The sequence below is a fragment of the Patiria miniata genome, unplaced genomic scaffold (genome assembly GCF_015706575.1).
Source record: "Patiria miniata isolate m_02_andy unplaced genomic scaffold, ASM1570657v1 HiC_scaffold_25, whole genome shotgun sequence".
NCBI lineage: Eukaryota > Metazoa > Echinodermata > Asteroidea > Valvatida > Asterinidae > Patiria > Patiria miniata.
The window spans coordinates 11,119,067-11,132,705 of record NW_024037064.1 but is presented as its reverse complement, the minus strand read 5'-3'; the positions used below and the strand labels follow the sequence as shown (position 1 = coordinate 11,132,705).

Here is a 13,639-nt window from a genome sequence, read left to right as displayed (position 1 = left end):
ATTGTTCAAGTGGTTCCACATACAAATCTTATGTTTCTTAACCACAGTTGTCCTTCACGAGACTTCTTTCTGTACAACTACTTTTGAGCCTACGGCGAGTGCGGTGTTTTATTAAAAATGTTGTAACAGCGCAGAATAACTTCCTGTTTTCGAACACGGACGTGTTCTTTTCTCTCTTCTTATCAGCCAGTCACGCTATTGTCCACTTATACAAAATCCACTAATCTACTTATCCCAAATTGAATAATCTGTTGAGCTACACACAGTGAAATCTTTTGTCAGTATACGCGGAAAAAAGGCAAAATCAAATTTACTCTGGGCAAATGCAGTCTTCAAAATGACAAAGTAATGTACTATATATGCACACACCCACGTTTGTTTTACATACGCTTTGTGGACATTCCGTTGTTTTCGTGTAGGTAAGAAAAATCAGTATATAAAATATCTTTACTTAAACTGTGAAAACTCTTTCAACCCCAAAATTGTTTTTTTTATTTCCTTGAATGTTTCTCTTCGTCGTCCTCGATTTGGTCCCTGTCCTCGATTTACCGATGATGTTGCAAGTGCGTGTCCTCGATTTACACCATAAACAAACGCACACACACTCCGAGACACGTTTGTTAATGGTGTAAATCGAGGATTTTCTTTTGTTCCTCTCCACTTTTCCTATGTTTGTACTTGAACTTTTTCGCAATTAACAGCTCTCATTGGTTTTGTAAACGTTTTCTAATCGAGGTCGTCCTCGATTTGGTTTATCCGTGGCAAAATGAAGAGAAACACTAAAGGGAATCATAGAACAAACATTGGGTTGAAAGAGTTTTTACAGTGTGAGTAAAATGAAAAAGTTTTTTTTTAACAGGTTTTCCTTAACTACACGAAAACAAATAAATGTCCACACTACGTATTTAACGTGAACATGGGTGTTTGTCTGTGTGTACGTGCACTACATACACCCCGAGGACGGACAGCCAAAGGGAGCGCTCATCTTTTGTTGAAAACGGTCCTCGCTAGTGCATTTGTGTGCTTAGTCTTTAGGAGTGTGTTATTTTATGGGGACAAAGGGAATTACAATGCCTTGTCCTCGAGAGTTATGTAAAGTACGCTTGTGTGAACACATGGGTGAATCCCTTTTAGTAAAAAAGCAGGCCTAGTAACGCTCACAAAATGCTATAGCTCACAAAAATGCTATTCAATGGGAGATTTTTGAGATGATATGTGGCAGCAAACACACCGGTCTTTTTCAACTTTTTGTGTCATGTTTCAGCTTTTTTGCGCATGTTCAAATTGACGCAAACAATAGAAAAGGACTGGTGCCTTTGTTGTCACTGAGGGTCTCAAAAGTTTCCTATTGATTCAGAATGGCTTTTCTTTGGAAGTCTTTCCACGCATCTGCGTACACAGCGGGCTTCATTTCACCCATTCATTTGCGTGACGGAGTATTCCTGTACGATTGCACTGCCCGGCTAACAAGTGATAGTTAGTCAGTAAGGTACAAAGAGAACTACACAAGGTGGCACAATCTTAGACCCTTTTCACACTCACTCTCATGGCTTTTATTGAGTTACATTAGAAGTCGGTTTATCTTTACAAATGGAATTTCCCGACTGAACCATGTCTTAACCAGGGATGTAGTCAAGTCCACCCAAGTCCCCGCGAGCCCTTCACAAGTCCGCCAGTCCCAATTCCAATCACAAGCTATTCAAATGGACTTTAACAAAGGCATTCCTTTGTTTAATTGTTCATCCATTATTTCTTGTGACTGGACTTGTGAATGGACTCATGAATTATTTGTTGCTGAACTTACGATGGACTCGCTTACATTTACCTGTTTGTGATTAATAATAGATTACCAGGAATTTGCATAAGCCTCTGACGATGTTAACATCAGCTTTGTAAGAATACGGAAAGTATGAGTCTCAGATAGATATCTGGAAATATCGAAAAAGCGAACTAAACAAATACAATTCCTCGAAATCCAATCCGCGTATATCTATTTTTGTGCCTATTCGCATGGCAATCATTGTGTTTAAAGCACGTCACTGGAATTCAATACCGATGTCTGCGGCTATTTCAATTCTCATGGCTCGTCTGCTTGTCTGCGCACATACTCTGTATAAAACTAGCATTATATGTATCAGTGACGCCTGTCCGCGTTTATTGTATCCAGCATGTCACTGTCTATAAAACTCGACATCCCTTCGTCTCTTTCTGGAGGGATTCCTTGCATCCATGCGAAAATGATCTACCTTGTGTATAATTCAACGTGATGTCGACGGCGCGGATTTGATTTGCTTCAATTTGTTATTCTTTTTTTTTGCCCTAGTCAGTCAGCGCACTGCATCTGAGAAATCGGCGGAATGAAAAGAGCGAAATGGATCCTGTGAACACAGCACGCTCCCAGAAGGGTGTAAGCATCGGGATCTAGTGCTTGCTCCTGCTTTTATAAAAACCACTCGATTTCAGCGCCAATGGGTCTAAGATTGGTTCCTATCTCGTGTTTTTGTTCTAAAATCCAGCTTACATATTATTGCTTTGGCTGGTCTAAGAATGGCCAGCATGATCATCTTTGTACCTGATTGACTGACTCACTGGCTGACTCCCCCACTGACTGTCACTTGTGACTTTGCCTGGTTGTTGGCTGGAGAGGAATGCCGGGCAGTGCTACCGTATAGGACAACCTGTATATAGGATTACCAGATGCGTGTTAAGACTTACCAGTTAACAGCTGTATGTTAGCTCTGAGACCAGGCTTGCCTTGTCTTGTTATCTAAAATGTCGATTTGATCGCACCGAAAACACAACAGCTTTGATACACTTCAAAACGCGTTGTGAAATTAACGCAGTATGGTATGCTTAACAAGTGAGTACATGCGAGTATGTTTAACAGAGTGTTTTCGTACCAGAACTTTTGCTGCTGCTAGTTAACGCATCTAAAAATTATGAAATAACAATTCTGATACACTTCTGATTCGCGGTATTAAACGAACGTCTTGCAATAAATTATATGTTGAACGAGTTTATAGTATAGATTGTAATGCCAAGATTTGACTTAACGATTGTACAAATTGAGGATTAAAATACCTACATAACACACCTCTAAAAGTGTGAACAGTTGTAAATCACCACGGTATTACATGGCGTGGCGAATGTGTCAGTCTTAAAGGGGTTCCATAAGGGGCGTGGTAAGTACCGCGATATTACTAATTTTGAAACACTGCCCAAGTTCGCCGTTAATAACTTAAAGTAAGTGGTTCCCGTATTGACTGTGTTGTCCATTTAAAGGTGTGTCAATGTGTAGAGGAGTCTGAACCAGCACACAATTTAAAACATTAGATGGATATTGTAATGCAAAATATTACTGGGCATTATATAGGAGTCAGTGCCACAATCTGATGAACATTGCAACACAAGCTGAAGCCACAACTGAAAGTATAACATGTTTTATGACAGCAGTACTATCATTGTGGTTTATATAAGATAATCGATTAGTAGGTCTACCTATCCTGAGTGGCCTTACCTTACACAACTTTTACTGCATACGTTCCTTGGTGGTGCGGACCGCTGTCCCAGACGGCCAAACGCATGATAGTGGAAAGGTCGATGTTAACTTACGCTTCACACGCATAAGTCTATATCCGATTTCCCGAAACTTATACATAACGACTTAACTTGCGACGTATTTCAGACCGTAATATACGGTCGTACTTTTCTAATGACTCGTACGTCATACACGTCGCAAGTTGTGACGCGCTTCGTGAAATCGGATGGAGAATGATTTAAACTCTTAACACGTCACATTTACAAATAGAATGCAAATGTGCATAATGCCCGAATATGAGGAAACATCCCTTTTACTTGTGAACGGACTCACTAATGGGCTTGTGATTTACTTAATTGGGACCTCAGTTGTGGACTAGCTTGTCTAGAACACTACTTAACCCCCCCCCCCCCCCCTTGGGTGTCAACACCAGCTCATCCGAAGACATTGAATCATTGAGTTGACCTACAAAAAAGACGACTTCTTCCCTCTAACGGAGGGCGCGGCTTTCCGTCGGTATTTATATAGCCGTCTCCCCATAAAACTTAAATAAAGGAATAAATGTGTGCTTGACCGGTTTTAAACACTTTGTTTAAAACCGGTTGGAGTCTGGATGCTGATAATTTGCCCGAGCAAATCAAAACTTTTCCGTCCAAAATTCAAAAGAAGTGGAACATTATAAATTTGATCCAACGCCTTTTTTTTTCAACAATTTTACTTCATGTTTTTCGAAGCACCTCTGCAGCTATTATTATGGTACGTGTCCATGTCGTATACAACTCCGTATGTAGAGTGGCGTGCGCGTCGCTCATAATGCGCGATGTTGCGCAGAACACAGATGTGCCGGTGTAGTGTGAATTTAGGACTACGAAATACTGACTCACTGGTAGTATTGGGCATGCCTACGTGTGCATTGTGAACGTTCAACCAATAAAACGGTAACTAAACGGCACCGGATTTCAAAGGAATCAACATTTCATGTGGTGCTGGAAAAGTGTTTAAGAGACAGCCGGTCTTTATCAACCGTTTAGAACCGGCCACGTGACGGGCTCTAGACCAATAGGAATGGGTACACTGTCTTGGGTATTTATGAATGCGATATAATTATGGGGCAAAATCTGCAAATGGCTGTCAACTAAACGATGAACACGATACGTTTCTGAACCGGAGAACATCACACATCAAAGTCTTTGGACAAGGATACGGAATATGCTACCGGAATGCTGTCAATGTCGGAGATTTTTGAAAAGCCCGTCCCAACACCGAACACCTCGTGTTGCGTTACAGTTTGATGCATTTCAAATCGATCTCCCTTGTTAGAGGAAAGAGCAGTATCTGGTTGATGAAAATGAGCGCAAAAGGAATATTCCCCCCCCCTTTTATCGCAGGGGCGGATTTGGGGACTGCACAGGTAATATCTTATAGTCTTTGCTGCTACGTGACTCGAGCCGATAAAACGATTCTTTCGGAAGTCGCTGAAAGCCGGTTTCACCTTTCAGGACCTGAAAACATTTCAGGATTAGCCTACAAGGAACTTCTATTTCAACAGGTTGTTCTCGTGTGTAATTTACAAAAGTGCTGTAGCTTCATGATGACGAACGGAGCAAGCTTTTCGAAACGTCGAGTTAACCGGATTTTCTCGGAATAGCACAAACTCAAGAAAGATGTACACGTACATGGTGCTTCCGCGAAATTCTTTACTCGTGGATTCACAACCATGCAAACATTCATCTCTTGAAATCAGGTACGGTCTGTCATGAGCCAATATGGCCCATAAGGCCGGTGTCTGTCGCCAGTCTCCTTGACACGAAGCGACTGTGAATATTTCTATTCCCCCTGGATGGTATGCAGGTTACTCCCCAACTATAATGCCGGTACCCAGTTATACTCCTGGGTGGAGAGAGGCAAGTGGTGGGGACAGAGGGGTTGAAGTGGCTTGCCCAAGAACATGACCATGTAGCTGGATTCGAATCCCTGACCCTCTGCTCACGAGTCACGAACCCTATAACCACTAGGCCACACTCAACCACCTCCACCTCTTATACTTCTCTTTATATCTTTTTGCACCTGTACTCAGTGTACTACATTGTGTTAAGCCTACATTGTATATACTCCCCGATTAATTCAATAAAACCATGCAATGCAGGACCACTTCTGGGCAATAAAATGAAGTAACGGTTTTGAAGATGGACAGAGCATATTGTCCGAAACGTTCAGTTTAAACCGATTCTCATCAAAACTGAACAAAATCAAAAGAGAGATTTCCCGTCACAAAGTGGAGTCGCAAACTGAGTAAAATTCCTGATTTCATCATGCTGATCTTATATAAATGTGTTTTTATCCTTTGTAATGCTCACATTGCAGACTGTTGCGTCAAATTATCGTCACTACTTGCTATTTACACAACCTGACATGTCCCGAAGCATTCGGTTGCATTCCAATCGTGTGTCATTTTTTGTAGAGAAAAATCGCCGTCACCCGTAAGGGTCAAAACATATTCCTGTCTCTTTTTCAAGAGCTGCACACGGAACGATTTCAATTCAAAATGCATCTGTGAACAGCAGCGCTTTGTTTTCACTGTACCCCGACTTTGATATTGCTGTAAGCCTAATTGCAGAAGGATGTTTTTGTTATCGTTTCGTGACCAATTGCATAAATTCCATCTACAAAGACATCACTGTTATTGTGCGTGCTGACGCCGTCTTTTTCGGATCTTTCATATGCAGTGCAAAGCACTCGGTTTTTTTGTTTTCGCTCAAAAGGCACTCTACAGGGCGAGTCAGAAAAAGCTAAACCCAAATGTCGGGACTTCAGTTTTAGTGAAGTTCTGCATGTACCGTAGCGCTTCCAAAATCTAGGATATAAAGGCCAAAATCATAAGCTTTCATTTAGCATAAGAATCATTCATATCACTTATGTACTTGTGAAGTTTACGGAATTTTAAACACAACAACCGTTTTAAAGTTCTGTCCACGGATCACAAAAAAAGGTGTGCGTTCTTTCAGCAAAAAGAAACAATTCACACACATCCCTATGTGATTTGTTTTTGTTTGCAAACCTTACATATTGTTGATCCGTGGACAGAACTATAAAACGGTGGTTGTGTATAAAATTCCGTAACTTCAAAAGTACAAAAGTGATTTGATTGATTCTTGTACTAAAAGAAAGCTTATGTATTTGGGCTTTAATATCCTAGATTTTGGAAGTGCTAGGCTACATGCAGAGCATCACTAAAACAATGGTCCCAACATTTGTTTGTTTCGTTTTTTTTATTCACTCTGTACCTAACCAAAAAGTGTATTTTAAAACGCGTTTCTTTACCTTAAAATTTTCCATATGTATTCACAATTACAAAACGGCAAACCTACTAGGTTTATTTCTAGAATATACAGAATTTCTTTTGTTTTTGCAACACATTTCCAACTGTAGGTTGTACACAATTAATTGCAAATAAAATAGTATAGGGAAATTGATATTACGCTTAACGCTTTTTCATTGATATTTTCTTGTATCACTGCTGCTCATAAGGGCAATAAAACATCTCTTAGACCATCTCATCTCCCTAGGGAGCAAAAGGCTGATTTTCAATGATTTCACACGTAATAACGATTTAGGCACTAACAGCTATCAATTTCACTCCTAGAGGCTGTATCCGTGACAAAACGTCTTCGGAAGAACAAACAAGATGTTTGAGTTCAACGTACAAAACGACCATGCCACCGCACTCCATTCTTGCAAAGATTGACGTAAACCTATCGCTTGATACATTTCTCAATGTAACGGCAAAATCAACAGGCCAAGAGTTTATTATTTGATCCCACAATTGCAGACCGAATAACCAAAGAGAGCCTTTCACTGAATTCCTAACCCAGTGCTGGACTACCCCCCCCCCCCCGCCTTGGGTTTCACAAAACAAACACAAAAACCCGTACTGGTGCCTTTTCAGAGACTAACAGTAAAAATCAATCACACACTAGCTTTCAAATCAACAACTGCTTCACCAGTGCAGAATAGAAAGGACAGTGCAGAGCAGTAACCTGTGATGTTATTCCGCCCAGCACAGTGACATTTTAAAGAAAACAGGCATTTTGAGGTAAAATATAATTCAGATCACGGAAAGTGTGCCGGCGTCAAAGCTCGAGGGATCAGACCAAACGACTATCGTCTGTTTATTGCACCCTCAACGAAGCACATTCGAAGGAGTGGACCTGCACAGTTTAATAACAAGGGAACCCTTTCAACAACAACTGCTTCACATTTTTATCGCTTAAAATTGCCACTGTGACATTTAATTTCAAATACAATTACAAATCACAAAATATTTCCTCACAATATTGTAGGTTTTTTTTTTTACTATAGGCTGCATTCTGTGTACATTTGTCTTGCATCTGTTTTTATACATTGTGCCATGCTTGAAATACAACTTATGTATCATTCCTTTACTAGGAGAGCTTGTACTCGTATCCTATTGAATTAAACTAATTTCAGAAATTCCGACTAATACAGTGGCACGATGTTACAATATCCTCACACGTGTAGGAGTCGTGTGAGGATAAGTGTCAAGTGTGAAGACAGTGTTGTGTTGCGTGTAAATCTGTTGATCTTACCCGCTTTTTGAGAACAAAATCTAACACTAAAGAGCCACGACACTGTTACAGTACCGTTCCAGTGCGTCGTGTAAAAACAATGCTGTTTTAGTATTAGCCTAAAGAATGTTGTTTAGAATGTCTTTTGTATTAATCATGTAACATGCATCGAGAATAGGAAAACACACAGATTAACGATGTTTTCGTATAAGCTGATAACGTTAATGGAGGGTACATAAAGTTGTTTTAGAGCCAACATTGTTGGGGTTTCGATGTAATCTATCTACCTAGAATAAATATGAAAACAACGCTGATTATGGATGGTTTTGGTTCCTTGTAGGCCTAAGCCTCTGATGCGTGAGTGTCAAGAAACTGTAATGTATGTGTAATAAAGTGTTGTTTTCGTGTTGAGGCAGTGCTATTTCAGTGTAAAAGGAGCATTGTTTCAGGATTGAAGACATTGCTGTTTGTAAAGATGTTCCCGTTTTTCCCACGGCGGTGTGAAGCACGCCGTTGGCTTGAGCTGCTTATGTTGGTTGGTGGATGGGTTGGTTGGTTGGTTGGTTGGTTGTTGGTGGACACTTCACTCGGCCATATATTGTATTCATACAGTGTTTTGCAAACACTTTTGCGTCTAATTTGCATATTTGTTGCATATTTGATCACGCCCCATTCCTTTTCGTTTTCTAAACTCTCGAGGTACCGGTACGGCCCGCGTGCACGGACGGTGCCGTATAGCCGTCTTCACACATTACCCGGCCTCGCTGCTACCCGGCCGCCGTGGGTTTTACCACTTGGTACTTATTACTGTTAAAACAGGTGCTGCTTTAGTGAAGAAAGGGTGCTGTTTGAGTATATATTTTCAAACAGGGATGCTGCAGTGCTTTTGCCGGTCACAGAGGGTCGGATTATTGTCCCCTTTTCACTGATTTTCATTGATTGACTTAACTGTCCCTTGTGAGCAAGGCAGTTCTATCTAATGGCTGTATTATACCGTAACGCCAATAAAATTGGCTAAATCCCGCCCATTGCATGCTTACGAATGTTCCAGTAAATAGCCAAACTGAACTGTTTGCATAGAGTTTTCTGCGCCTTGGATCCAGCTTCGCTAGCTTGCCTGTACTTGTTTTAATTTAACGATAGTGTTGTGATTCTTATAACCTTACCTGAAAGTAGGGCAGTATGTGGCAGGCCATTGCGCCGAAGAACCAAGTCTCGGTGGTGTCCACGATGACGTTGGGCGGCAGGCACAGCAGCACGACCAGCACGTCGGCCACCGCCATGTTCACAATGTAGTAGTTTGTCACGGTGCGCATGTGCTCGTTCTTGAGCACGGCGAAGCAGACCAGGAGATTGCCCACTAGCCCCGTGACAAAGACGATGGCGTAGACGGAGATCAGGAACCACTCGTGAGCGTTGGGCATGACCACGCGCTGCATGAGGTCGTGCAGGTAGTCCACGTACTCCTCGTCCGTGTCAAAAAGGCCCGTTGACTCGGTCGGGGAGAAGGGCGATTCCAGAGGGGGGAAGTTAGGGTTGGAGTTGTTGGGACCGGGGTCAGGAGGTTCGGAACCCATATCGGTGAGTTTGGTGTAAACAATCTCAAACCCTCTGTGCACACAAGTCCATCACGAAGACCACCTAAGTCTGTGAATCTTGTGGGTGTCTTTGAACCTCACTGTGATGTTAACGTCGGCGGAAACCTCGTTGAGTGTAGTGCTCATAGGAACCTCACTGTTACTTGAAACATCAGTGGAGCCACTGTCATGAAACCCTCAATAGAATCGCAATCAGACGCGAACCTCAACACGATGTAGAATTAAATGCATCACCAATGTGAAGTAACCCTCGATCGAACCTCATTGCGATAAAGGCATTTGCCTTAGTTTGTCTTTCTTCAGCCCACAATATCAGAGTTGTTTTCTCGTTAGGGATTCAGCTATACACTTTCATTTCCCGATGCAGTCACATATTGGATTTTTCAGACAAAAAAAAAGGCCCGCGATTTCTTTCTTTGCGTCCTTGAATTTAGTTTTTCCTACAGCAAACCTACAGAAATAGAACGGGCCAGCAGTTTGGGAGGTTTATTTTGTGAGGCCGCGACGACTTTCCTCATAGGGCTCCAAAAACTGTCAAGCCACTGAGCCAGTCACTCGCCTCGCGCCTTTTGAAACGAAACGTCGTTGATACATTTATCCCCCGTGTACGTCAGCCGGTCGCGGAGCAAAAACATCAAGTGTCCACAGCTAGCTTTACAGACCCTCTCTCGGTCAAGAAAAATATTTTGAAATGACGAGCGAATTTAACAGCGGCTTACCCGCGAATGACAATCTGCAGTCTTGGAAGATTTACATTCAGGCTGGCACCGCTACTGTCTCCCATTGAACACAGCCAAGGAACTCAGAATCACGTCAAAGTGCTCACCTGGAGTATAAACGAGCGCCAGATTTGCATTCACGAAGCCACCGTCGCCGAGCCACACGGCAATAGCAGGCGGTGAATAAACAACCTGTCCCCCGCGCTACGATCGCGGAATGCCGCTGTTGCCTGATGTTTCTCGTAGTTGCGACAGACGTCAAGCACACACGAGGGAAAAGAATACTTGGAACAGATCAGCGCGAGTCAGCGTGCTCTAGTCTCCTCAACCCCATCACTTACCGGGGTTTATATACGCAGCCGATTTCGTTCACGTCGTTCGTATCACTGGCGCGAACAGGTTGGATGTCACAGTCGCGCGGTGACGTGATCAGAGCGCGGGAAAACGATGTGCGGGCTGCACGCGGAGAATTTGCACTGGCGCCCTCTTTCTTCCTTTCAACGACAGTTTCAGCTTTGCGCTGAAGTGCTGCTCTTGTTCCAGCAGTTGATATATTTCTCATTTGGTGTTCAGTATACGTTATTCAGTGAGGAAATAAATGTACAATGTGCTTTGCACACCTGTCCCCCATGATGTTTTTCGTCTTATCGAGGTTTTTATAATTGAATGAAGACGACAGTCAATTATTCTTTGGGTGCGAAATTGTGCTGAGAAACAGTGCAATGAAATACCTTGATCAATTTCATTTAAAATCCATTTTGAACGGAATACGAAATATACGTTGTCTCGTCTTGCGCGCTGTTCTTACCCGACGTGTTTTGCGGGACTTGGTAAACTGATCACTAATTTACGTGTTCAAGCGCCGTCCTTGTGATATGAGAGATGATTATGAGAGATGCTATGCCTTGGCCTTCCGATATCTGATATCAGGGGGAAGTGTAACATCGCGGATGGAGGATAACAAGTTACCATTAATTTGGTTGGACCGGACATAGCATCATTCTGAGAACCTCTTTCTGTTAGACGTTCTGTTGCTTCTCTTAGCCTGTTCTATAGATACTATCATGGTATGTGCTCAGAAGGTCTCTCGCTTGTTGTCCCTTCTGTTCGCACCTTCACTCGCAGCACACGTTTTACAGTCTCCTCTTATCCTTCACTGCATCTGTTCCAAAGGCCAGTACTGTGTGATATTCTTCTCGCTTTTTTCCTCGTACTGCTGCACTTTGAAACTCCTTACCTGAAACCTGTTTTCCACCAACTTATAATCTATCCCCTTTCAACATAAATGTGACGAGATATCTGCTCTCTCTCTGTGTAACTTTTTTGCCCTAAAATTTCCTTAGTAGCCAGCACATTGAATGGCCTTATGGCCTTGTGATGGGCTATAACAATAATAATAACAATAATTTGTACATTTATTTTGCGCAAATTCCATATGAATAGTAGTATCAAAATAAATGCGCATCACAATTATTATCCCTGTTCATCAGGAATGAGACATGTTTTTTTTTTCTGCAGCAGCTCGAGATCAGCGCAATTTGGTCTCTACCTTCCCAGTTACCCATTATACTCCAAGGTGGATAGAGGCAATCGTTGCCCAAGAGCACAAGCGCTATGTTCCCCATCAGGGTTCGAACCCATGTACCACGGCACACGAGCCGAACACCATTACCATTGGACCACAGCGCCCCACATTCAGTGACACCGTGGCCAATTTTCGCTGGTCTCAGAGGGCTAGCCTAGTGTCCTCTTTGCACCTATCCCACTGACAAGCTGACTCACTGGTGTCTCAGACTGGTTGTAGGCTGAACTCAAGAGCCGGGCAGTGCGAACGTATAAAATTAGGTTTACTTCATAAATTTGGGCTCCAAAAGTGTGACCTGTTTGTTTAGTCCCTGATAAACCTGACCTGTGTAATTTGCCGTGCAAGTATCTTTAAAATTGACTCCCTTTTTGAAATTTGTGTGGCAGATACTTTACTTTACTGATTCACTCTTGGAGGTAGAAGGTATCAAATAATGTGTCCTGAATTTATAAAATCTTGTGTCAGATGTAACAGGGACACAAACAAAAATGGACCCCAAATTAATGGAATGACCCATTACCACGTGACACCAACGAAAAGGACAAATATGGCTTAGTGTGAAAACAGTTGGGTAAGTCCAAGAATTCGCGCATGTCCAATGAGTAACGAAAGTTTAATCCTCTTTTAGATATTCATTGAGTCCAGTGTGTTTATTCTACTGTTAAGCATTTGCAAGGAGACTACTCACAAGACTATGTTTTAGTTTTTGCGATGAAAATGATAATTACGCAAAACATATGTATGTAGCGTAAAAGACAACATTTACTTGGACTTACCGTGTGCATAACAAAAAGAATTTTCATGAATAATCATTCTGAGTCAAATGGATAGAATTGTGTGCGTTCGGACTCGGGCTGGTCTGAGGCCAAATTTAGTGGGCTTGCTTCATCTTGTTTTGGACCATCGTATACCAGGTATTTCGTCGAGTCCTTCACAAGTCCTTGCGGGTCCCTCCAAGTCAATCTTTAGTCTTCTACTCTCAATTCAACTCACAAGCTATTCAAATGAGCTTTAAGGGTATTGTCCATCATTTGTAAAATGTGCAATTTGTTCGTTTGAGCAACAAAAGTGCTCAAAATTTAAAGAAGGGTGCTGAACAACTAACCTGATGAAGTTTCAGCTCAGCTGCAGCTGTATATTTCGAGAAAAACAACATTCTAGGATCTCGATTTCAAATCAAAAGTTGCTGAATCATGTTTTGAATTGGGCCTGAATTCAGCATCCGAGACACGTTCTCACTAGCTGATTGCAGCTACGCGATGTCGCGCACCGATCCGACGAATTATAGCAACCGCGCACACGTGTGCGTCGTGTCAACGCTTGCGCGCACTTCGCCGAATAAAAAAAACGAACTACTGACGGAAACTTCCAACGGTGCTTCTTAAGACGCACCATTGGAAAGGCCTTCTTTCGTTGATTTCTTCACAATGACAGCCTGCCAGAAAGAATAATTTCACAGGGAGTTTAGTCCCCTTACTATCTTTTAACCAAGTATGTTTTTCAACAATAATTATGCCAGTTACTCTTTGGATAGCTGCAAATGATGGACTCTGGCTTTAAGGCATCCCGTTGTTGTTGTTTATCCACTGCTACTTGTGACTGGATTTGTGCCT

The 13,639-nt window shown here is 42.1% G+C and overlaps 1 protein-coding gene across 1 annotated transcript in view; it reads right to left on the bottom strand.

Annotated features, from left to right (window-relative positions):
* LOC119733035 (orexin receptor type 2-like) overlaps positions 1 to 9,701 on the bottom strand; it is a 79,618-nt gene extending 69,917 nt beyond the window's left edge. The window contains exon 1 of the mRNA XM_038206616.1: positions 9,291 to 9,701. Coding sequence (XP_038062544.1) covers positions 9,291 to 9,701 — 411 coding nt within the window. The remainder of the gene's footprint in view (positions 1 to 9,290) is intronic.
* Between the last annotated feature and the right edge of the window lie 3,938 nt (positions 9,702 to 13,639).